At 44.0% G+C, this 24,775-nt stretch overlaps 1 protein-coding gene across 8 annotated transcripts; it reads right to left on the reverse strand.

Annotated features, from left to right (window-relative positions):
- Nucleotides 1–593: 593 nt before the first annotated feature.
- On the reverse strand, nt 594–23,551 carry LOC110530250 (atlastin-2). Of its 8 annotated transcripts, none has more exons than XM_090242152.1 (15): nt 23,406–23,541; nt 18,164–18,540; nt 12,278–12,421; nt 11,988–12,092; nt 11,770–11,820; nt 11,608–11,664; nt 11,392–11,484; nt 8,027–8,165; nt 5,480–5,607; nt 5,309–5,365; nt 5,130–5,201; nt 3,161–3,592; nt 2,798–2,979; nt 2,176–2,673; nt 594–1,887 (listed from the first exon to the last, which is right to left on the reverse strand). In XM_090242152.1, the coding sequence occupies exons 1-13, from the start codon at nt 23,476–23,478 to the stop codon at nt 2,965–2,967; spliced, it is 1,743 nt and encodes a 580-aa protein (XP_090098278.1). In that variant the 5' UTR covers nt 23,479–23,541; the 3' UTR covers nt 594–1,887; nt 2,176–2,673; nt 2,798–2,964. The 8 variants fall into 8 exon arrangements, with proteins under 8 accessions (XP_090098278.1, XP_090098274.1, XP_090098254.1 ...); XM_090242108.1 differs by having other exon boundaries at nt 1,639–1,887; nt 2,798–2,812; nt 12,278–12,418; XM_090242098.1 differs by having other exon boundaries at nt 1,639–1,887; nt 2,798–2,812.
- Nucleotides 23,552–24,775: the final 1,224 nt, after the last annotated feature.

The following is a 24,775-nucleotide window of genomic DNA, read 5'->3' on the forward strand; positions in this document are numbered from 1 at the left end:
TTTGGCCGTCATTGTAAACATTTTATTGTTAACCGACTTTCCTAGTTAAAAGGTTGAATACATTTAAATGGCAGAATAGTTGTGGTCTGATAAGAGCTGACTTTACCCTGTGCAGCAGCAACTGACTATCTCCGCTCCGTTAGAGGATGTGTGACAATCCTACCGTCAGCCTGGACAAGGACATCCCTTTTCAGGGTCTTGGGTTAATGCTCTCTGGCTACTCTTACTGCATACACACACACCCGTTTCATACAAGATCGTGGTAGTTAAAGAACCACGCACTGAAACGGACAGCGGGTATAGCTGAGGATACCGGCAATGAATGTCTTGGGGGAGGGGTCTCCATCTCCACAGACCAACCTTAACTGGCTTATGCCATGTGTCCAGTAAACTGGGAAGACAAGAAACAGTTATGGTTATTACAACAAATCTGACTGATATTGAACTACCAGTGTGATTTAAGTTATACAATTGAATGCAAGCTCGTTATTTCCTCAAGCTTTATACCCACTGTATTGACATCTATATTGTTGAATACTGCGGGAGCAAGCCGTGATGGTTTTGTCCTCGTTCCAATAAACAAAGGAGTCAACAGTAGATTATCGATTTTAATCAATAAGGTCAATGTACTTGTTTATTGAAAAATAAATTACAGGAAGTGATTTAAAAAGACAATCTCGACCCACTCATCAAATTCCAGAAAGCTTTGTCCAGGGTGGAATCTAAATGCTCTGGCCTAGTTTGTTTATGTACCGGTATAGTAGATCACAGAAAAAAATGCAACTAAGACCAATCACAAAACATTCCTTAAACCACACTAGGCCAATCAACAACAAAAAAACACCCCGCCAACACTATAGAATTTATACAAAGTGTAAAATGTGTCATACATCATTCCCTATTTTATTTTTTTTAAATGAACTGTAACAACTGCCGCGTTCCTAGGCGAGACAGTTGTGGATGGAATTGGTACAAAAGCGTTGACCTAACTGATATCATTAGTGCTGTATTGACAAGAAAAACTAGATGTGCAATACCATTGATCACTCCCACTGTCCTGTGGGTTTTCAAGAAAGGCAAATTAATGAAACTGTCTGAATTACATTCCCCTGCTAAGCACAATAGATTGAGCTCTAGGGCCTATTATAGTGCTATGCTGTGTTTGTCTAATACCATGCAGTAGATAACACTGGTAGGTAGACACTAAAGCAAGATTAAACATCAGTATCTTAAAAACAACTAAAGAGGCTCAAAGGATTTCAAAATCCACCCCTGTTAACCAAACAGTATCAGGAGAGAGGGTAGGAACACCGGCTAGGCTATAGTATGCATGACTATGCAGACAGTTCATCTTGCAGCCAATGGCACACCATCAAAGAGCTGTGACTCCCTGAATTAACCTTGAAACCAAGCAAGTGCAATCTGCTTAATATGACAACACTAAAACCGGGTCAGCAAACCTAACAACACTTCATAATTTAAAATCCTGACATAGGTGTATATGGGGGGGGTTGCGTGTGAATCAGTCAAATTGTGGTAAAAGTGAGAGCAGACCGGCAACTACTTCTTAACTCGCTGATTGTCCACCTTCCAACAGGGGGGATCCAAGAGTAGAGTAGCCAGCAGTAAGACAGGCCACTACAGCAGACAGGGAGGCTGGCTGGGCCTGTGCAGGGTAAACTTTGGTTTGCACAGTGCCACAGTCCTAGGATTTAGCACTGAGTGAAGGGGTGGGGTGAGTGGATGGTAGAGTAATAGCAGGAGGGGTCAGTGTGACTTTAATTTTGCGTGCTGTGTGGCTTGTTCCGTCAGACTGGCTCTGATGGAGTTAACCACAGTCTGTCTAACGTTATCCTCCATATATTGCGCACTCAGTGGCTTCAACACCTGGAGAGGAGGGAAGAGGAGAGCACAAAGGGACATGACATGAGACGAAATCAAATCAATAGAAATGAAAACATGAGGACAAATGGAGGGGGAAGAGATTCTGTCCAACATACAGACTGAAAACATGCATGATCATTTAAAACATCGCAAAAACTAAACTCCAATCATGGCAATTGAACAAATGGCTAAAACAAAAACCTATGAAAAATGTAGATGATTTAAGACTAGTCAAGTCAATTCCAGTTGGCCTGCTGTGATTACAATCAGAAGAGTAGGGAGAGTGCCAACCTGCATCCTACATGGAACAGAGTGAACTACGCAGACACAACCTGCCTGTAATTAAGACCGGCCACAACCTCCCTGTAATGACAAACAGACCCCATAGGCCACAAGGTATGACGAGCAGAATGGCAAATGAACAAATGGATTAAAAAATACAATAATTGTTGAGATGATTTAAGACTAGTCAGTAGGCCAATTCCAGTGGGCCTGCTGTGATTACAATCAGAAGATTAGGGAGTGCCAACCTGCATATTCTACATGTAGAATGAACTAGGCAAACACAACCTCCCTGTAATTAAGACCAGCCCCATATGTCACAAGGAATGACAAGAGTGGACTGCAGATGCATTTGGAAATAAAGAGCCAAGCAGCTAGCCAGAAAAGTTAGTGAGTCTTCTTGTCATTGTTGTTTGAGGGTAGTCTCTTTCTCTGCGTTGCTGCTGATGGTAGGAAAGAGTGCCACGTGATTCGACTCCTGGCCAACTCAAAGAGTTTGGAAAGCACCTGGAGACATGGGAGGTGAGGAATTAGCAGAGAAGAGCGGCAAAATCAGGGAAACAACCAAACAGACAGAAAACACAGTGCACTGAACCAGGAACATAGGCACGAAGAGAAACCTCCACCTCACCTTTCTGGCAGTCATCTGAGGCGGAGAGGAGAGCAAGATCAGATTAAAAGAAGAACAGATCGGGCAGGCTGATTGGATGGTAAAGGAAAAAGGCTGGTAGCTCATTGGATAGGGCTGGTGAAGGATAATGCGATTGAGTTCAGGGCTGATGGGGAACTATAGGGCCACTAGAAATCTGGACTCTGAGGGGAAGGAATCAACATCACAGACGACAGTGGAGAACATAAAAAATTCTCAGCTTCACATGGCTTTGAGTCACACATGCTAAATAAACATATACTTCCTGCATCCATACTTATATCCTTAATAGAAAAATCTATGAAAACACAAAACACCTTTATCCACAGACATATCAGTACCCACCTGTTCCCAGAGTGTCTCTGCCAACAGGTCTATGATGGTGCCCACATCTCTGAACTCCCCTGAGTATTTGACGTAGGCCCACATGCAGAGAGTTATGAGAGCCACGCCCATGACCAGGTTGGCCAGCACGGCAATAGTGTTCATTCCAATGAAGCCGGTCAGCCCTGAGACGATGTAGGTGGTGAACATGACAACGAAGAGCGTGGCGGGTGTGCGCGCAGCGTAGAAGATGTTCTTGCCCTCGTTGTGCTTATGGAAGTTGGAGTAGGCCTCATCCAGCTCGCCCTCCAGCTGCTCCTGGTATTTCTTGCAGAAGTCCTCCCCTCCCATCTTCTTCACAGAGCGGAACTGACGCACCGAGCACTCCTTGAACTCCTCATGGCAGCGTTCCAAGTCTGCAGGGGCAATGTAGGGCTTGTCCCCTCCACACACCTAGCAGGGAAACGCCACATTTCAGAAACCAAAATGATTACTACACCGACTAACAAAGACTAGTGGCAAAAATATTACCTCTACGACTGACCTCATTGGTTACATTTGTGTTATAACAATTTATATTTTATTAGGATCCCCAATAGCAACACCTAGTCTTACTGGGGTCCAACACATAACAAAAAATACATTAGACAAGACTTTACAGTTCACATACATTTAAAAACATTAACATGTAGTGTGCGTGAGTACAACAGCAATAGTAAACCAATCTGCTTGGAATGTATGTACCTGTAGATAGTGCATTTGGAAAGTATTCAGACACACTCACTTTTCCCAAATATTGTTACAATACTCCCTTATGCTAAAATTGATTAAATTGCCCCCCCCCCCCAATCTACAAACAATACCCCATAATGACAAAGCAAAAACAAGTTTAGGCATTTTTGCAAATGTATTAAAAATAAAACTAATCACAGTTCCACTATTTAGACTTTGTTGAAGCACCTTTGGAAGCGATTACAGCCGAGTCTGGGTATGAGGCTACAAGCTTGGCACACCTGTATTTGGGAAGTTTCTCCCATTCTTATCTGCAGATCCTCACAAGATCTGTCAGGTTGGATGGGGAGCGTCGCTAAACAGCTATTTTCAGGTCTCTCCAGAGATGTTTGATCGGGTTCAAGTCCGGGCTCTGGCTGGTCTACTCAAGGACATTCAAAGACTTGTCCTGAAGCCACTCCTGCGTTGTCTTGGCTGTGTGCTTAGGGTCATTGTCCTGTTGGAAGGTGAACCTTTGCCCCAGTCTGAGGTCCTAAGCGCTCTGGAGCAGGTTTTCATCAAGGATCTCTGTACTTTGCTCCGTTCATCTTTCCCTCGATCCTGACTAGTCTCCCAGTCCCTGTCGCTGAAAAACATTCCCCACAGTATTATGCTGCCACCACCGTAGGGATGGTGCCAGGCTTCCTCTAGACGTGACGCTTGGAATTCAGGCCAAAGAGTTAAATCATGGTTTAAATCAGACCAGAGATTCTTGTTTCTTATGGCCTGAGAGTCTTTAGGTGCCTTTTGATAAATTCAGGTCTGTCATTTGTCTTTACTGAAGAGTGGCTTCCGTCTGGCCACTACCATAAATGCCTGATTAGAGTGCTACAGAGATGGGAGAACCTTCCAGAAGATCAACCATCTCCACAGAGGACCTCTGTCACAGTGACCATCGGGGTCTTGGTCACGTCCCTGACCAAGGTCCTTCTCCTCTGATTGCTCAGTTTGACCGGGTGGCCAGCTCTATGAAGAGTCTTGGTGGTTCCAAACTTCTTCCATTTAAGAATGGAGGTGGCCATGGTTTTTGGGGACCATAAATTCTGCAGAATTCTGCAGTACCTCTCTCCAGATCTGTGCCTCGATACAATCCCTTTTATTTAATCCATTTTAGAATAAGGCTGTAACGTAGAAAAATGTAGCAAAATGTGGGAAAAGGGAAGGGGTCAGAACGCACTATACATTGTTCGTGTAACAAGCCAGGGGTGAACAAACCTACCATTTCCATGCTTCTGCTGTAAGTGTCTTTTCCTCCAGCAACTGCTGTAAGGTTGTTGGCTTCAGCCGTTGCCTAGGTAACAGAGCACAGTCAAATACAAAGAGGGTTTGAGCAAGATAAGAGAAAACCCCCCACAAGCTTGCTCAAAACTTATCAATGTGGATCAAACCAGTACATACCTGTAACATTGACTTAGGATGAGGAAGCTCCTCCCCTTGATAGATCTTTATATAGGCCTGGGAAGAAGACGTGGAGAAAATGTGTTTTCTATAACTTCAGTTGTGACGAGAAGTTAGGAAGTTTCAGGCATTTAAAGTAGTTTATAAGCCATGGGAGAACATAGTGCTGACCTTAAAGTACTCCACTAGATCTCTGCAGGTCACTTTAGCCCCTCCAATCTCCTTCTCCACCAGGTTCTCAGGAGCCAGCAGTAAGGGCACCAGATTGCCCAGTGCCTCCTTAAAGTCATCATCAATGTCTACACAAAGAACACAGCCAGAAGCATAGTAAAGCCAAAGAATGTCTCCTCCAGGGGTTAACTATTTTCTTAAACTGCCTCTCCACCTCAGTATTAAGAAAAGAGTCTGGGAGTCACTGAGGATGGGATAACGTCAGGTGGAAGGGAAGTGAAGTATTGGCGGAGGGGGGATGGAAGGGGGTTAGTGGAGTATGGAGGATGAGTGGAAGGGGGTCAGTGGATTATGGAGGATGAGTGGAAGGGGGTCAGTGGATTATGGAGGATGAGTGGAAGGGGGTCAGTGGATTATGGAGGATGAGTGGAAGGGGGTCAGTGGATTATGGAGGATGAGTGGAAGGGGGTCAGTGGATTATGGAGGATGAGTGGAAGGGGGTCAGTGGATTATGGAGGATGAGTGGAAGGTGGTTAGTGGATTATGGAGCAGGTTGGTGGAGGATGAGTGGAAGGTGGTTAGTGGATTATGGAGCAGGTTGGTGGAGGGGTGGAAGGGGGTTAGTGAATTATGGAGGATGAGTGGAAGGGGGTTAGTGGAGTATGGAGGATGAGTGGAAGGGGGTTAGTGGATTATGGAGGATGAGTGGAAGGGGGTTAGTGGATTATGGAGGATGAGTGGAAGGGGGTTAGTGGATTATGGAGGATGAGTGGAAGGGGGTTAGTGGATTATGGAGGATGAGTGGAAGGGGGTTAGTGGATTATGGAGGATGAGTGGAAGGGGGTTAGTGGATTATGGAGGATGAGTGGAAGGGGGTTAGTGGATTATGGAGGATGAGTGGAAGGGGGTTAGTGGATTATGGAGGATGAGTGGAAGGGGGTTAGTGGATTATGGAGGATGAGTGGAAGGGGGTTAGTGGATTATGGAGGATGAGTGGAAGGGGGTTAGTGGATTATGGAGGATGAGTGGAAGGGGGTTAGTGGATTATGGAGGATGAGTGGAAGGGGGTTAGTGGATTATGGAGGATGAGTGGAAGGGGGTTAGTGGATTATGGAGGATGAGTGGAAGGGGGTTAGTGGATTATGGAGGATGAGTGGAAGGGGGTTAGTGGATTATGGAGGATGAGTGGAAGGGGGTTAGTGGATTATGGAGGATGAGTGGAAGGGGGTTAGTGGATTATGGAGGATGAGTGGAAGGGGGTTAGTGGATTATGGAGGATGAGTGGAAGGGGGTTAGTGGATTATGGAGGATGAGTGGAAGGGGGTTAGTGGATTATGGAGGATGAGTGGAAGGGGGTTAGTGGATTATGGAGGATGAGTGGAAGGGGGTTAGTGGATTATGGAGGATGAGTGGAAGGGGGTTAGTGGATTATGGAGGATGAGTGGAAGGGGGTTAGTGAATTATGGAGGATGAGTGGAAGGGGGTTAGTGAATTATGGAGGATGAGTGGAAGGGGGTTAGTGAATTATGGAGGATGAGTGGAAGGGGGTTAGTGGAGTATGAGGGGGGATGGAAGGGGGTTAGTGGAGTATGGAGGATGAGTGGAAGGGGGTTAGTGGAGTATGGAGGATGAGTGGAAGGGGGTTAGTGGAGTATGAGGGGGGTGCGTGGAAGGGGGTTAGTGGAGTATGAGGGGGGTGCAAGGGGGTTAGTGGAGTATGAGGGGGGTGCAAGGGGGTTAGTGGAGTATGACGGGGGTGCAAGGGGGTTAGTGGAGTATGGAGGATGAGTGGAAGGGGGTTAGTGGAGTATGGAGGATGAGTGGAAGGGGGTTAGTGGATTATGGAGGATGAGTGGAAGGGGGTTAGTGGATTATGGAGGATGAGTGGAAGGGGGTTAGTGGAGTATGGAGGATGAGTGGAAGGGGGTTAGTGGATTATGGAGGATGACTGGAAGGGGGTTAGTGGAGGATGAGTGGAAGGGGGTTAGTGGAGGATGAGTGGAAGGGGGTTAGTGGAGGATGAGTGGAAGGGGGTTAGTGGAGGATGAGTGGAAGGGGGTTAGTGGAGGATGAGTGGAAGGGGGTTAGTGGAGTATGAGTGGAAGGGGGTTAGTGGAGTATGAGGGGGGATGGAAGGGGGTTAGTGGAGTATGGAGGATGAGTGGAAGGGGGTTAGTGGAGTATGGAGGATGAGTGGAAGGGGGTTAGTGGAGTATGGAGGATGAGTGGAAGGGGGTTAGGGGAGTATGGAGGATGAGTGGAAGGGGGTTAGTGGAGTATGAGGGGGGATGGAAGGGGGTTAGTGGAGTATGAGGGGGATGAGTGGAAGGGGGTTAGTGGAGTATGAGGGGGGATGGAAGGGGGTTAGTGGAGTATGAGGGGGATGAGTGGAAGGGGGTTAGTGGAGTATGAGGGGGATGAGTGGAAGGGGGTTAGTGTAGTATGAGGGGGGTGCAAGGGGGTTAGTGGAGTATGAGGGGGGTTCAAGGGGGTTAGTATATAGTATGGAGGGTGGAAGGGATTATTCTCTGCAATGGGAGGCCTCACCTTTTAATCTGCCGTCAAACATGGGGTTGGTGGCCACTTTGAGGCCGGGGTGGGGCAGTAGGAAGCAACCGATGTTGGAGAAGCAGGAGTGGATGTGTTTCCTCACGGTCTGCAGTTCCTCGTGCTGGTTCTGTTTCACCTGTAGAAAACACACAGCTGTTACATAATATCCAAGACACTGGTCTGTTGTCTAAAGCACAAGTTTAAAGGACAATTCCGCCACTTTATAATCAGTTATGCTGTTTGTATATATGTACTACTGTAAGATTTAACACACAATATGATTTTATCATTTGTTAGTCATACTGCACAATCCTCGTTTCAGTCATTTAAAAAAAGTTTCTGCATTGTCCTCTTCTACTACAATTCCCAGGGTGCATTTCATCTCCATGACTTCCTGACGGGCCACCCCCAGGAGGTGAGGGTAGGTAGCAACACATCTGCCACACTGATCCTCAACACTGAAGCTCCACAGGGGTGCGTGCTCAGTCCCCTCCTGTACTCCCTGTTCACCCACGACTGCATGGCCAGGCATGACTCCAACACCATCAGTTTGCAGACGACACAACAGTGGTAGGCCTGATCACTGACAACGACGAGATGGCCAGGTCTCTGACCTCCCTATAGGCTGTGTGGTGCCAGAATAACCTATCCCTCAGCGTAACCAAGACTAAGGAGATGATTGTGGACTACAGGAAAAGGAGGACCGAGCATGCCCCCATTCTCATAGACTGGGCTGTGGTGGAGCAGGTTGAGAGCTTCAAGTTCCTCGGTGTCCACATCAACTAACTAGAATGGTCCAAACACACCAAGACAGTCGTGAAGAGGGCATGACAAAGCCTATTCCCCCTCAGGAAACTAAAAAGATTTGGCATGGGTCCTGAGTTCCTCAAAATGTTCTACAGCTGCAACATCGAGAGCATGTCCCGACTCGTTGCATCACTGCCTGGTATGGCAATTGCTCGGCTTCTGACCGCTAGGCATTACAGAGGGTAGTGTGTACGGCCCAGTACATCACTGGGGCTAAGCTGCCTGCCATCCAGGACCTCTACACAAGGCGGTGTCAGAGGAAGGCCCTAAAAATTGTCAAAGACCCCAGCCACCCCAGTCATAGACTGTTCTCTCTACTACTGCATGTCAAGCGGTACCAGAGTGCCAAGTCTAGGACGAAAAAGGCTTCTCAACAGTTTTTACCCCCAAGCCATAAGACTCCTGAACAGGTAATCAAATGGCTACCAGGACTATTTGCATTGTGTACCCCCCGCCCCCCTCTTTTTACACTGCTGCTACTCTGTTTATCATATATGCATAGTAACTTTAACTATACATTCATGTACATACTACCTCAATTGGGCCGACCAACCAGTGCTCCCGCACATTGGCTAACCGGACTATCTGCATTGTGTCCTGCCACCCGCCAACCCCTCTTTTTACACTACTGCTACTCTCTGTTCATCATATATGCATAGTCACTTTAACCATATCTACATACTAGATCAGCCTGACTAACTGGTGCCAGTATGTAGCCTCGCTACTTTTATAGCCTCGTTACTGTATGTAGCCTCTTTTCACTGTTGTTATTTCTTTACCTACCCATTGTTCACCTAACACCTTTTTTGCACTATTGGTTAGAGCCTGTAAGTAAGTATTTCACTGTAAGGTCTACTACACCTGTTGTATTCGGCGCACGTGACAAATACACTGATTTGATTTTGGAATGAGATGTTCGACGAGCAGGTGTCCACATACACTACATGGCCAAGAGTATGTCACCAATGACATGAACAATCAACTGCATTACACCAAAAAAAAAAAATTAAGTTAATGTGTCTGATGCTGGTTAGCTAGCATGCTATTAGAGCCAAGTTCTTCCAGTTTAAAAGTATTTTGTAAGGTGTTCCAAGACGATGGCGCAGAGTACATAAAAGCCCTTTTACCAAATTCAGTTCAGACATTTGGAACAGTTAGCAGGATAAAGTCCAGCGAATGAAGAGAGTAGCCACCACATTTCTGAACAATAAAAATGCCCAAATAAAAAGGTAGTAAACCCAAAATGGCTTTGTAAATAAAAGTATACCAGTGACAGAGCCTACGAGTGACTAGAGAAGGCCAGCCAACCCTGGTATACAAAGTGCAGTGGTGCGTAAGGGTTTTGCAGTTTAAGATAAATCTCAAAGTGCCATGGTAAAGAGTGTCAATTGATCTCAAACACAGAGCGGAAGCATTCATATATGACGTAGCATTGTGATAAAGCCGCTCTCACGACACTGGAAGTTGAAAGGAATACGACTTTTAGATCGCAAAAACGTCTATCATCACATGTGAGAGTTCAATACTGGCCAATGTCATAACACGGGAGGCTGTCTTCTCTCGAATTAGCCACTGATCATATTTCTGCGATATTCCTACCACAAGAAATGTGTAATTTAACAGAGGACACATGTATCCTATTTGTCTGCCTCTTCAGTCCAGGGTGCTTTGCATGGTGCGATTGCAAATGACATACTCCACTCTGTAAGGCACATTGATCTGCAGGTTGAACGTGGTGAGATTGGAGATTCCTAAACTGAAAGCTGTAAAATTATTTAAACAAACTGCACTAACTAGCTACTTCACATGCGGATATTGACTTGTTGTGTGTAGCTACGTTTGCTAGCTAGCTAGCCCATAGAGCGAGCATTGCGGGTTTTGTAGTCGACTTGAGCTGCAACAGATTTCCACAACGATTTTCATGTTGCCACCAACCTTAAATGGACAAAATGAAACATTTGTTCACCAAAACAAAAATCTCACGTTAGTGTTATATAACACTGTATATTATACGAATCAGTGGTTTTGGGTGGATTTGTCCTTTAAAAAAGGGAAAACAATCCAAAAGTAACCATAATCAGATTTGTTAAATCCAAAAGTTACGTTTCTGATAAATTTGACAGTAACTAATGTATCACATTTAGAAAGTAACCTTACAGATCATCCACTAAAAGTGATACTGCACGCCACAGGAGGTTGGTGGCACCTTAATTGGGGAGGACGGGCTCTTGGTAACAGTTGGAGATGAATAGGGGGAATAGGTGGAATGGTATCAAATACGTCAAACACATGGTTTGATGCCATTCTATTCGCTCCGTTACAGCCATTATTATGAGCCGCCTTCCCCTCAGCAGCCTCCACTACTGCGAGCGTCCTTCCATTCACAGAGACACTGAACAAAATTCATATTACAATTCTGCTGAGATAATTTAGTTCAAAACTGTAGTGGAAATTCCCCTCAGAAAAAGCCACACTGGACTAGATACTAGGTTTAAATATGGAGGAGCCCATTCTAAATGATCCATCATGGGCCCCATTCTCTTCTCCAGACCTACCTGCAGTCTCTTCTCTAGAAAGCGTTTACCTCCCTCCAGTCCATAGTTGTGCTCATATGGATAGCTCCAGTCTCTGATGAGGAACATGAGAGACTGGAACACAACACAGACAGGGTTACTGAGAGAATGTGCTCAGGGAGGACTAATGTGCACATCCAAACTTTGCATGTTGAATATATTGAAGAAACAATATCCATTTTCAGGACAGTAACACACCTGGAAGGGTTTTAGATAGATTTCCTCCAAAGCAAGCCGGCCGTATTCTGTGAAGAGCTAAACAGAGAGAAAATAATGTTAGTCATAGCCTTAATATTGTTTTCAAACACACCAACAAATGTCTAATGTATTCATTAAGATGGGGAGGAATAGTGTGTATACCTGGAGATGCTGAAGATCATCCTCCTGAATATTCTGGGACAAGTTATACACCTGAAAAGAATTAGACCATGAAATATCCTTTGTACGTAGGCCAGTTCTTGACATCAACCAGCCCTTTCCATCCACAACACACCGTTAACTCAACTGGCACAATGTGTGCACCTTTATGGGTATGTAACCAAACAGTGAGAACTCAGTCAGGTCCATCATAGACTCACCTGTACAGAGCTGGTCATGGTGCTCAAGGCAAAAACCGTTGCACAGTCCTTTATGGTAGACTGGCTGTCGAAGGCTCCTTGTGTATCCACTAGCAGAACAGCAACCTGTCAAGGGTTAGGATATTACAGGTCACCTTTAGGTCATTAACATGATGGAAATCCACTTGAAGACAGTACAGCCAGTATGAGCGGCAGGGATGGACATAAGATCATACACAAAACACGACTGTGCCACTGTGGTGTTCCTCTCAATGTTAATAACAGTGTGTGTGTCACAGAGTAGGGCTCACCTTGCTCCCATCCGGCTTGTTGACCACAAACACCTGACTCCAGACCTGGATCCCTGTGGTCTCCCTCTCACAGCCTCCTCTCCAGCTGAACCCTGTCAGCGGCTCATCATCAGCCCCAACCCACGAGTCTGACTGCTCCTGCTGCTGTGACAGGAGAGGGGGGTACCAAGACAGAGAGGGAGTGAGTGGTCAGTATAGGAAACAAGTTATTGATTCCCGTAGGCAAGTGTGTGATTCATATGGGCAATGTGGAAAGAGTCCAACAGTAATCAAAGGAAGGAATAGGCATACTGCTATTTCTTACATGCATTTGCAACTTATTACCACTGGAGGTCCCTGTGGTATCACATTCAAACCACTGGTGTCCTGAGATCAGGGTAATTTTACACAGCCTATGCCAAACGCAACATCATGTCAGACTCATTTTAGTGTAGGCAGTAAAAAAGACAAAGAAACTTAAGTCTGAAGAACACCTTTAATAGGATATGAGCTGCTGTTGTGAAAACAAGTCCGTTAGAAGTGTGCGCGCATTACTCTACCAATTCATTACAGGGCTGGTCTTAATTCCAGGGAGAGCGTGGCCTACGGGGCTGGTCTTAATTCCAGGGAGAGCGTGGCCGGTCTTAATTCCAGGGAGAGCATGGCCTATGGGGCCGGTCTTAATTCCAGGGAGAGCGTGGCCGGTCTTAATTCCAGGGAGAGCGTGGCCTACGGGGCCGGTCTTAATTCCAGGGAGGGCGTGGCCTACGGGGCCGGTCTTAATTCCAGGGAGGGCGTGGCCTACGGGGCCGGTCTTAATTCCAGGGAGAGCATGGCCTAAGGGGCTGGTCTTAATTACAGGGAGAGCGTGGCCTAATTATACAAAATGGTATGCTATATTTCATGCCTAAAAGGTATTACTTAACAAGTGAACCTGGCTCTGTCTACTGGCAGCATTCCGAAGCAGAAGAGTAGCTTAACCATGCCTGGTGGTGATAGATATCACACAGCTATTAAAATACACATCCTGCAGCAGTGTTAATACAGAGATAATAATCAAGTGCTACTAAACAATTTATTTTATATTTAACTGGGCAAGCCAGTTAAGAACAAATTCTTATTTTCAATGATGGCCTAAGAACAGTGGGTTAACTGCCTTGTTCAGGGGGAGAACGACAGATTTTTACCATGTCAGCTCTGGGATTCGATCTAGCAACCTTTCGGTTACTGGCCCAACGTTCTAACCACTAGGCTACCAAGGATAGCACAGCGCTATTAAAACAAGGATAGCACGGCGCTATTAAAACCTGTTGAGTCTATGGGGGCGCTATTTCATTATTGGATTAAAAAAATGTGCCCGTTTTAAGCGCAATATTTTGTCATGAAAAGATGCTTGACTATGCATATAATTGACAGCTTTGGAAAGAAAACAGTCTAACGTTTCCAAAACTGCAAAGATATTATCTGTGAGTGCCACAGAACTCATGCTACAGGCGAAACCAAGATGAAACTTCAAACAGGAAATGAGCAGAATTTCTGAAGCTCTGTTTTCCAATGTCTCCTTATATGGCTGTGAATGCACCAGGAACGAGCCTGCACTTTCTGTCGTTTCTTCAAGATGTCTGCAGCATTGTGACGTATTTGTAGGCATATCATTGGAAGATTGGCCATAAGAGACTACATTTTCCAGGGGTCCGCCCGGTGTCCTTTGTCTAAATTGGTGCGTAATCTTCAGTTGCGGTCATTTTCTCCTGGGATTCAGGACAGAAAGCACACTTCCACTAACGATATATAATTGAAGAGATATGTGAAAAACACCTTGAGGATTGGTTCTAAACAACGTTTGCCATGTTTCAGTCGATATTATGGAGTTAATTTGGAAAAAAGTTCAGCGTTTTGATGACTGGATTTTAGTTTTTTTTTTGGTAGCCAAACGTGACGCACCAAACGGAGCGATTTCTCCTAAACAAATAATCTTTCAGGAAAAACTGAACATTTGCTATCTAACAAGAGTCTCCTCATTGAAAACATCTGAAGTTCTTCAAAAGGTAAATTATTTTATTTGAATGCTTTTCTGGTTTTTGTGAAAATGTTGCCTGCTGAATGCTAATGCTACGCTAGCTAGCTACTGTTACACAAATGATTGTTTTCCTATGGTTGAGAAGCATATTTTGAAAATCTGAGATGACAGTGTTGTTAACAAAAGGCTAAGCTTGAGAGCTAGCATATTTATTTCATTTCATTTGCGATTTTCATGAATTGTTAACGTTGCGTTATGGTAATGAGCTTGAGTCTGTATTCACGATCCCGGATCCGGGATGGCTAAGTGCAACTGGTTAAACAAGGATAGCACGGCGCTATTAAACAAGGATAGCACGGCGCTATTAAACAAGGATAGCACGGCGCTATTAAACAAGGATAGCACGGCGCTATTAAACAAGGATACAACAGCGCTATTAAACAAGGCAGGCTTCAGATAACCAGCTTTAGTTCTGTCTCTTCCCTCTGAGGACATTAACCAAACAGTCCAGTCAGTCAGTCAGTCAGTCAAACTGCCACACACACACACAGAAGAGCAGACTTCTCTATCCAGCAGGAAATGTGACTGGAATGGAGTGTTCAAATTCTAGGCCGTAAAAGAGAGTGATCAGACACCAGGAGGGAAATTAGGTTGGCCAGACCAAGACCCCAAAATAGCACCTGCCTGGGACGTAATTACAAAGATATCTAAAGGGTATAACCCGCTGGAGACTAACATGGGGGGAATACTCAATCTCTGCAGTTCCTTCTGTTTTTTTGGGACTGGAGTTGTTGCTGTGAAAGAACTTAGGCAACACAATCAGAGCAATCCTGAATACCTGACCCTGGAGGCGATGGAGTGCATTGTCTCTCAGAACAACACTAGCAATCCCTGCTCCTCTGACCCCACTGTAACCTCAAGTTTACTTCTCCTATGCATCTGTCCTCAGATCATTCAGTGGGTCAGATAGTGCTTTTTGAAGTTCAGTAACACAGAATAAAACCATTAATAACAGTTCCATCATGGTAGTGACTTCCCATTAATGCTTATCACTTATTAACCACTTATTAATAACCATCATTTATTTCACAACTTTAATAAAATATTTCAGGTGTGTGTGTATTACATGTTTTATTTAATGACTATTACTTAATTCCAAGTCATCATCTCAGCTCTATAGTGCTGCTGCCTATTTTGTCTAACAAAAATCACTATTTTGGAGTTCTTCAAAGAATACCAACTATAAAATCACTTCGATCATGCAATCTCAGGTAGAGATACCATGCAAAGTAAAAGACCGGACAATGATACGTGCAATGGATTATGGTCATTGTAGTTAATTACCACGTTGTGTGTGCTAAACTATGTAGAATATTGGCCTGTTGGAAACTACAACTCCCTACTACATCGCATTGTTCAGGCTGGATCAGATTTATCTTTAGAGAAACTGTGATATGCGCATTGAGCTCACAGGAAAACACAATGGAATTAAAATAATTGAACAGACATTGGTCTATTGGTTGCTTAAAAAAATAAATAAATTCAGTTCATTGCTCAGCACTAGTGACAGACCTTGAGAGGAACAACAGACCCAGGCAGGCAGGGAAACTAGCAGCAGACTACACAGTGAGAATGAGTTTGAGGCAGCTATAACTATATAAGACAAAGTTTTCCCAAGCTTCCAGACCTATAATAACGCTTTGTGGTCTGTAAACTGATACTGGCCCTGCAATCGCTGGCTGCTGCTTGGCTGTCCTGATGGAGGGCATGACTGACTGTCCTCTTCCTCACTCTCTCCCTCAGATTCAAGTCATCAGTAGAAATATTGATTATACATCCATGTTTATTCAGTGCCGAGAAAACACCAGACATTCCCAAATCTAGGCCTATAGCTACATAAATATTTAAGTAAAAAAAACAAAGCAAAAAAAAAAAACAGTATTTCGACACATGGTTCAAGACAAATCCTTGACAGTGGACACATTAACATAACCCCTGGAAGCAGATTAGAAAGTTGCACTGGAATGTAGTGATGCGGCCTTGGTAATGTATGCCCTTCCCTTGGGAAGCTCTTGTCCCAGAAACTGGCAGAGAAATTCATATTTCAGCAAAAGGAATGCTAATGAGACAAATTGCTTTTGAACTACAGTATGTGAAATGACCTGAAGACAAGGCTAATTATCTAGCAGTCTAAGAATGGAAAATGCATTTGGCTAAAAATAAGATGTCCTGAAGGAATCACACTACTAAATTAATCCCAAAGGAAAGAATAACTACTAACATCCATTTAGAGCCATTAGCAGACTTCCTGTTTCATCAACCCCTAGATGGACATTATGTAAAATCAGCCAGGTAACACAATCAGGTCAGTAGGTGGATAATTCATCTGGAAATCCAAGACTAATACAGGGTTTATTCAGGATCTCCAAACTGCTTTACAAATGTTGGTATTGAAGCGACAACCCAGAGATTTACCCTGAAAAGGTTAGCAGCGTTACTCAACACCTTAGAATTAACCCTACGCCCAGGGGTGTGTTAATGACGTGATAATAGATTGTTGATGCTGCCAGAAAGTGCTTTTAACCACAGTTTTTCCAGCTAACAGACAGTTCAATTGGTTCTTCCTTTTAGCACAGCAAAAAGCATTCAATCTGATCTGCCCAATGAATGATTGAGAAATATCAGTATTTTGTAGTGAATTGTCTGTACTGTAGGTACAGTGCCTTCAGAAATGACAATTGATTAAATTCATTTTCCTTTAAAAAAATTTTTAAAAAAACCTCTACACAAAATACTGTCAAAGTAAAATAAAATGTCATACACTTATGAAAAATAAAACGCATATCTTGATTAGATAAGCATTCAACCCCGAGTCAATACATGTTAATCACCTTTGGCAGCGATTACAACTGGGAGTCTCTGGGTTGTTAATCATGGTTGTTGGTTGGTTGTTAATCATTGTTAGACAGCAATTATCAAGTCTTGCCATAGATCATCAGTCTAAACTAACTAGGGCACTCTGGAACATTCAACGTCTTCTTGGTATGCAACAACAGTGTAGATTTGTCCTTGCGTTTTAAGTTATTGCCCTGCTGAAAGGTGAATTTGTCTCCCATTGTATGTTGGAAAGTGGACAACCACGTTTCCTCTACTTTACTCTAATATATAAAAAAATTCCCTAGTCCTTGCCAATGACAAGCATACCCATAACATGATACAGCCACCACCATGCTTGAAAATATGAACAGTGGTACTCAATGATGTGTTGATTTGCCCCATCACAGGTATTAAACTCTGTAGCTGTTTTAAAGTCACCATTGGCCTCAAGGTGAAATCCCTGAGAAGCTTTCTTCCTTTCTGGCCACTGAGTTAGAAAGGACGCCTGTATCTTTGTAATGACTGGGTGTATTGATACACCATCCAAAGTGTAATTAATAACTTCACCATGCTCAAAGTTTTTTATTTTATTTTTAAAACCCATGTACCAATAGGTGCCCTTCTTTGCAAGGCATTGGAAAACCTCCCTGGTCTTTGTGCTTGAATCCATTTTTGAAATTCACTGCTCGATTGAGGGACCTTACAGATAAGTGTGTGTGGGGTACAGAGTCATTCAAAAATCAGGTTAAACACTTATTGCATGCAACTTATTTAGTAAATTTTTACTCCTGAACTTATTTAGGCTGGCCATAACAAAGGGGTTGAATACTTATTGACTGAAGACAATACAGCTTTATATATAAAAATACATTATATTATGGGTATTGTGTGCAGAGTGCCAATTTTTATTATATTTAACACATTTTAAATTCAGGCTGTAACAAAATGTTGAAAAAGTCAAGCGTTTTGAATATTTTCTCAAGGCACTGTATATGTTCACCTGTTCTCACCTGGTTGAGCATGTATCGGAGCATGAAATCCAGCAGGAAGGACTTCCCCTTACGGAAGGCCCCAGCCACTGACACCACCACCACATTAAGGTCTCTGACATCCTCCTGCAGTAAGAGCTTCTCCAGAGCCGCCGTGTCCAGCTCAAATTTGTGGTCGTCTTCGTGAGCCAGGACAATCTGGATGGGCCGAGCCTTCTCCTCCACCACCACCTCTTCTACAGGTTGCTCCTTGACAGGACTCTGATCGGCAGCAGTCAGCTCTGGGGCCTGTTCCCACTCCTCGTCTGTCTCGCTATCCGCCTCTGCCCGAGGCGCCATCCTGGGAGGAGGCTTCCGATCTGGCAGGGACAGAGGAACATCTTCCACACCACCCGCACCTGAGAGAGAGAATAGGACACATGGTGTCATGACCTTAAGAGCAGGGAGAGAGTGCACATGGTGCAATTCAAACTTTACACATCACAAGGACAATATAGAGAAGTGTCAGGGTCCTCTTAATTTTTTTTGCCAATATTCTTATCATCTTAGAGGATTCCAGCATCTGAACTTCCATCAGGCATTGTACATATTATAGGCCATTCCATGACAGTTCCTGGCCATGATATTTGTTGCCGGCTGCAGAGGTTGACAAGGGAACAGGACCCCAGCGGGTCTTACAAGTCCTGCGGGATTCCAGCAGGAATAGGTGGGAAGTTCTTAGTCAAGTTTGAGTGAAGTCCTAGAGTCAAGTTTGGGACAGGAGAGGAATAGCATGTATTGTGTGGAGCATTTAATAAAATAATAATAAATAAATAAATATATTAAAAAGAGCCTACTATACACCGAGTATACAAAACATTAGGAACACCTGCTCTTTCCATGACAGACTGACTAGGTGATTCCAGCTACAACCAGGCTTGCCCTGAGAACAGTATTGGTTTCTGCTAACGCTATGCGGCCACAGAGCCGGGACAGACAGGCCAGTAGCTAATGGAGGAAGTTATTTCTGATTTCTGAGCATTAAAATGAACATGGGACGGAAGTGATTTTTATCGCGATGGGACCGGAAAGTTCCGGGGTTATATAACTGTATGTGAAAAAAACGGTACAGGACAGGAACGAATTTGCACTCCTGTGTCAACCTCTAGCATGACGCCAGTACATTTCCACAGGCCTGCAGTGCACACACTTGGGTATCAGGAAACATATCTGAGAAAGGGGGACAAAAGCCAGTGGTAATTATGAGATGAAGTACTAGGCCTACAAATGGGTCATATGTGGGTCAATGTCTATAGCATCTACACTGTGCAGTAGCCTCTTTTCTATGTCCAAGCCTGTAGGTATTTCACTGTTAGTCCACACCTGTTGTTTACCAAGCATGTCACAAATACAATGATTTATTGGGCTATGACATCAAGGAGCTCAACATTACAAAATAAGCAAAAGCATTTCAAAAAGCTTTGTTTGGTCTTTTAATCTTTCGATGAAAGGGTGTCTAAAGGTAGGCGTTCCCCTCCAGGTATGGGAAATGTCCTCTACATCAGAGATGTCCCTCCCCATCACACTAGACAGACACCCTGGGAACTGGTATGACAAGTATCAACCAAAAACTGCTATCAACCAAAAACAGTTGTGTCAAGGAGACCCTTGGAGAGGTATGGTTCACAACACAAAGCAAGATTCCAAGGAAAAACCTTATTCTCCCCATTATGACATATCCTTCCTGAGCTGACAGTCCTACAAGACATGTGACTTCAACATATCAAAGAACAAACACTTCGTACCAAAACTCAGTGAGGATTTGGTCTAAGGCAGGTTTGAGGGCTTGCCGCAAGGCTGTTCTCTGCAGACGGCAAACAGCAGTGGGCTGACTGGGCTCTATGGCTGATGCCAGGAGAGGGGTTGCCGAACAGAAGGTATGAGAGAACAGGACAGCATTCTCCAGAGAAGAGCTTACACTGGAGAGGCATCCTGCTGATTCTGGCATAAGCCACTGTGGGTTTGAGACTGCTAGATAAACACTACCAAAAAATAAGTTTAAAAAAGTAAACAAAATCACAACAAGACAGGTTATGAATTTATTCTACAGCTAGACGGACATCCATGTCAGACATCAATGCCAGAGTTCCTTTTTAGCCGCAGTGACACTAAAGCTGAATTTAAATACCCCCAGCTCCTGACACCTCAGAATCTCCCCCACATGGGCAGACGTGAAGTTTACACCAGTCCAAATAATGATGAGCTGCAACACGCGCATATTAGCATAATAGCAGGTCAGGACAGGAAATGGAAGAGTCCCCGTGTTAATCGGGTAAAAAGGTAATCTACTGTAACTCGTGGCCAGACTGCTCCTAACTTTACTCACATATAGACAACTGTACTAAACGTCCAACATCAGTCCAGTGTAAAATTGACCATAACCCACACATAGGCTCCTCTATGCAAGTGTCCAGCAAAGCAGGGAATAAGAAACAGTAGTCAGCAAAATTAAGTGGCAGTGGTGCCATAGGAGAGACCGAGACACTATTCTGCAGGGACTGGGCTGGGAAGTCCAATCCCCTCATCCTTGGAGAAAACAGAGCCAGATCTAAAATTGGCAGGCTTATTTATCATTCCTTATCTTGCCACAGTTCTCTCCTGTTGCATCTGAAACAGCCCTGATCCGGGTCTCTGGCAGGCCATGTATGAAGCCAGTCTAGATCTACATCTGAAACAGCTCTCTTTACTCTGTCCCTCCTCTCCTTCGTCGTGACACTGCGGACTGGTGCCAACTCCAAGAGACGACTCCCTCTCTGGACCGGAGTCAAGCAGGGCAAATGTTAAACTGCAACAAGGGATCTGCACACCAAGGACAAAGTGCAGCACCACTGGGTGTTAACTATTGCCACACAAACAAACCCAGCTGTATTTTGCACTGATACAAGAGTCATGTCACAAAACTAAAGGATTTGAAAGACCCCCATTACTAAAGTGATGTCAAAAATAACACCTTCCATTTTCCTGTCGACTGATTTCTGTATACATTAACATTTCAAAAACAACATTACCCAAATAATTGTACCAGATTGCAACTGTTGTTCAGTGAGAGATGTTAGCTAGGGGTGTTGGGTAGAGGTGCAAGGGAATTTCCCCATGTGAAACCAAGACTAGGCCAGCTGAGGAAATGGAAGGCTACACATAGCTAGCCTATATCACATTACAATAGAGTTGATGATGGCTGTTGCACCTGACCTGACAGAGGGAGAGAAAAAGCATCTGGTGTTGTTCATTCCTTGCATGAGTCTGATGCAAGGATACAGAATGGGCATGCAAAACCACATGAGCAAAGCGTTTTCTTTTCGATATATTAACATTAGGCCTAGTTGTCTAACTGGGTTTGGAGGGTTTCAGTTAATCTGCAAGAAGACAAACTATTCCAAGAGTGGAATATTGGTTTCAAGGAAAAGCCAGAAAGTTGAAGTTCCTAGCTAACATTAAAACAATAAGAAGTTCCTGGTTGTCTAAATCCCAAAATGAGAGTTCAAACATGCGCCGCCGCTAAGTCTGCTAAATCCTTCTCCTGATTCTGCCTTGACCAAACTCTCCTCCCTTTCTACATCCTATGACTCCTCCTGTCCCCTTTCCTCCTGGCCGGCTTGGCCCTGCCCATCTACGCCATGGCTGAGGGCAGCAGACCGAAAATGGAGGAAAAATAAACTTCCAGAGGACCAATCATCCTTTCACACCCTCCTCTCTACCTTCTCTTCTGCTAAAGCCAATTCTATCAATAAATGTCAAGCTTCTTCCTCTAACCCTCCTCTAACCCTTCCACCTTCTGTTTCCACCTTCTCCTCCCTCCTTAATCCTCCCCTGCGGACAACTTTGTAAACCACTTTGAAAAGAAAGTTGACGACATCCGCTCAATTCGACCTTTGCTTTAAAAAGCAACTCAAACAACGCATGTAAGAATGACCTAAAGCTATTGAATTCTACAGTGCCAATATACTGTGTTATTTAAGCAATAAGGTACGAGGGGGTCTGATATATGGCCAATATACCACGGCTAAGGGTTGTTCTTAGGCACAACGCAAACTGTGCCAATATATCCTCAAAGCACCAGCTTCCAGGGCATTATCCAACTGGGTCACCAACATATTTAAATAATGATTTACATATTTTAATTGAAAACGTTATTTAAGACTAACGACTGGATCGAGTATATGGCAACCGAACCGATAGAACCGATAGAACGAACGACCAGTCGGCTTTGGTAGCAACCCTACATTTGTGTCGGGACTATCTTGTTGTAGGATGAAATAGTATGAATACCATACTGTCTGGCAACGTTCTTATCCCTTGCTTGCTAGTTAGCCAACTATGGTTAACTTACAGTCACGTCAAACAGAATAACATTGAAGTAGTCGCATTTGCATAAGCTGTTTTCTGGTGACATTTATGTGGATACAGCCATAACAATGAGCTAATGATGCGCGATTTCACCTGGCATAGAAAATGTGCTCTCTCGTCAGGACACTTGTTCAGAGGAGCTAGCCAAACAACACAGCTAACACAATCACTTCAAACTGAAGCTGAAAAGATTTCAAACTAGCTGCACGTCGGTTCGTTTTACCTGTTGTTTTCTATTGATAGTTATTTGTATATGTCCATAACAATTATGTTGATTCATCATTTCGACTGGCTGAGAAAAGCTGCCGACCTGTCTCTCATCCCAACTCGTTCATTATTATGGGACAGATGGAACTCAAATGTTGAGACCGACAGCAATCCGTTAAACCAAATGTTAGCCTAAAAGAAATGCGAGATAATGTCTAGATGTTTTTTATAGTAGAGATCAAGTTGATAAATTGCCTGGCTGGGTTTATGAGACAGTGGATTGCTTAGTCAGATGGAACAGAGTATAGGCATTTTAATGTCATAGATTTAGCCGATGGTAATTTGTGGAAGAGACACCGGCTGGAATGCGGTTTTAACCAATCAGCATTCAGAATTGAACGGACCATGGGATAGACTCAACACTCGCGGTCCGAAAATGACAGACCCGGCCAGGTGAGAGTAAGGGCTGGCGGGCGAGAATTAGCCAGCGAAATTAACTACACAAAAACGTTAAACCCTTCACTGGCTGGGTCCCTGTAAAAGTAAACACATACGTTACTATCTTGGCTACTGGAGGTTACGGCACTCCGGACGCCGAACGAGGTTCATGTAACAGTCAGTCTCAATATTACTATCCAGTTCCACATATTCTCCTCAAATTTAAAATTACCTTCGTCAAAGACGTGTCTTTTGCGGTTTTGTTCGAAATGATTCCGTTTCCTCAGCCCGCTAACCTCGGCCATCTTGTCCTATTTAAAATAATCCCACGTAGTTGCGTCAAAGAACCCTTCTTCTTCTTTGGGATTGTGTTGTTGGATCGCATCCAATACACCGCCACCTACTGTACTGATTGGAGTGTTTGGCCGTTCACGGTCTGCCTACATTTTTGTGATAAGGTACTATACAATTGGGGGAAAGGAAACATTTGCCCTATCTAAGAATATAAATAATAATAATAATTTTAAAAACACCACCCCATTCCACTATTTACCCTTTAAAATCCTACTCAAGAGGCCTAAAGAACTCTTATTTTTCTTATTCTATGGTATATTGGCGATCACACAATTTAATGTGCATCACACCACCTACTAGGTGGGATGGAAACAGGGTTCCCACCAAAACTGAACAAACTACCCAAAAACGACCAAAGAAATACATAAATAATTTGAACTAATTTTCCGGTTAAAAATGCAACCGATCTGATTCCTACACAGGCACAAGGGGAACCTGTGAGGGAGGGTCTTCCGGCGCCAGTACACCTTGCAAGTCTTCAGATGTAAAATCCTTAAGTCCACAAAAACTTTTCTGTCGCAGCCACAATAATGTCCAGTTTCTTAGACTTCTTTGAGACTTGTGCTGTACAGTTTATCACTGTGGCAATGAACACAACAAAATCCACACAGGGTATCTTTTGTCTGGAAGCAAACATTTACTACAGGCTGTGGTGTATCCACTACCATGTCTTCACTACCATCACTTGTTTTCTCAATTATTTTTTTCGCCCCTGCATAGGAGATTCGCTAGACTGCTCTAACTTTTGCCACTTTAATCTCCTTCACCTTTACAGGGCACTCCAGGAGCTCAGAATCAGGATCCCCACCAGAATTGCAACACTGTTGTCGTTCTACACATCGTTCCTTAGTATACTCGTCTGCACACACTTGAAACATGGCAAAATCCTTTTACAATTCTTACACTGCAGTGGTTTGGGGACGAAAACTCTTACGACGTATCTTACATAACCAAGTTTCACATGAGTAGGTATTTGCTCTTTATCAAAAAACAACAAGACTGACAGACTTTCTTCTTTTTCTTCATTCACCCAGCAGGTCAGACACTGGGCACCAGCCATGGCAGGAATTCTCTTCATGTATTCAACCTGAACATCCGTCATCACCCCTGAGATGACTCCTTTGACAGGTGCCCTACTCCGAAGTTCAAAACACAAAACTTCTGTTGTCCGCATTCTTTTGAGACCCACTGCAATCTTCCCCTGTTCTTCAGAAATATAATGAATCAAAATATCAGTCACACACTCCA

Source organism: Oncorhynchus mykiss, chromosome 1, assembly GCF_057628025.1.
Source record: "Oncorhynchus mykiss isolate SJ-2025 chromosome 1, ASM5762802v1, whole genome shotgun sequence".
Classification (NCBI taxonomy): Eukaryota; Metazoa; Chordata; class Actinopteri; order Salmoniformes; family Salmonidae; genus Oncorhynchus; species Oncorhynchus mykiss.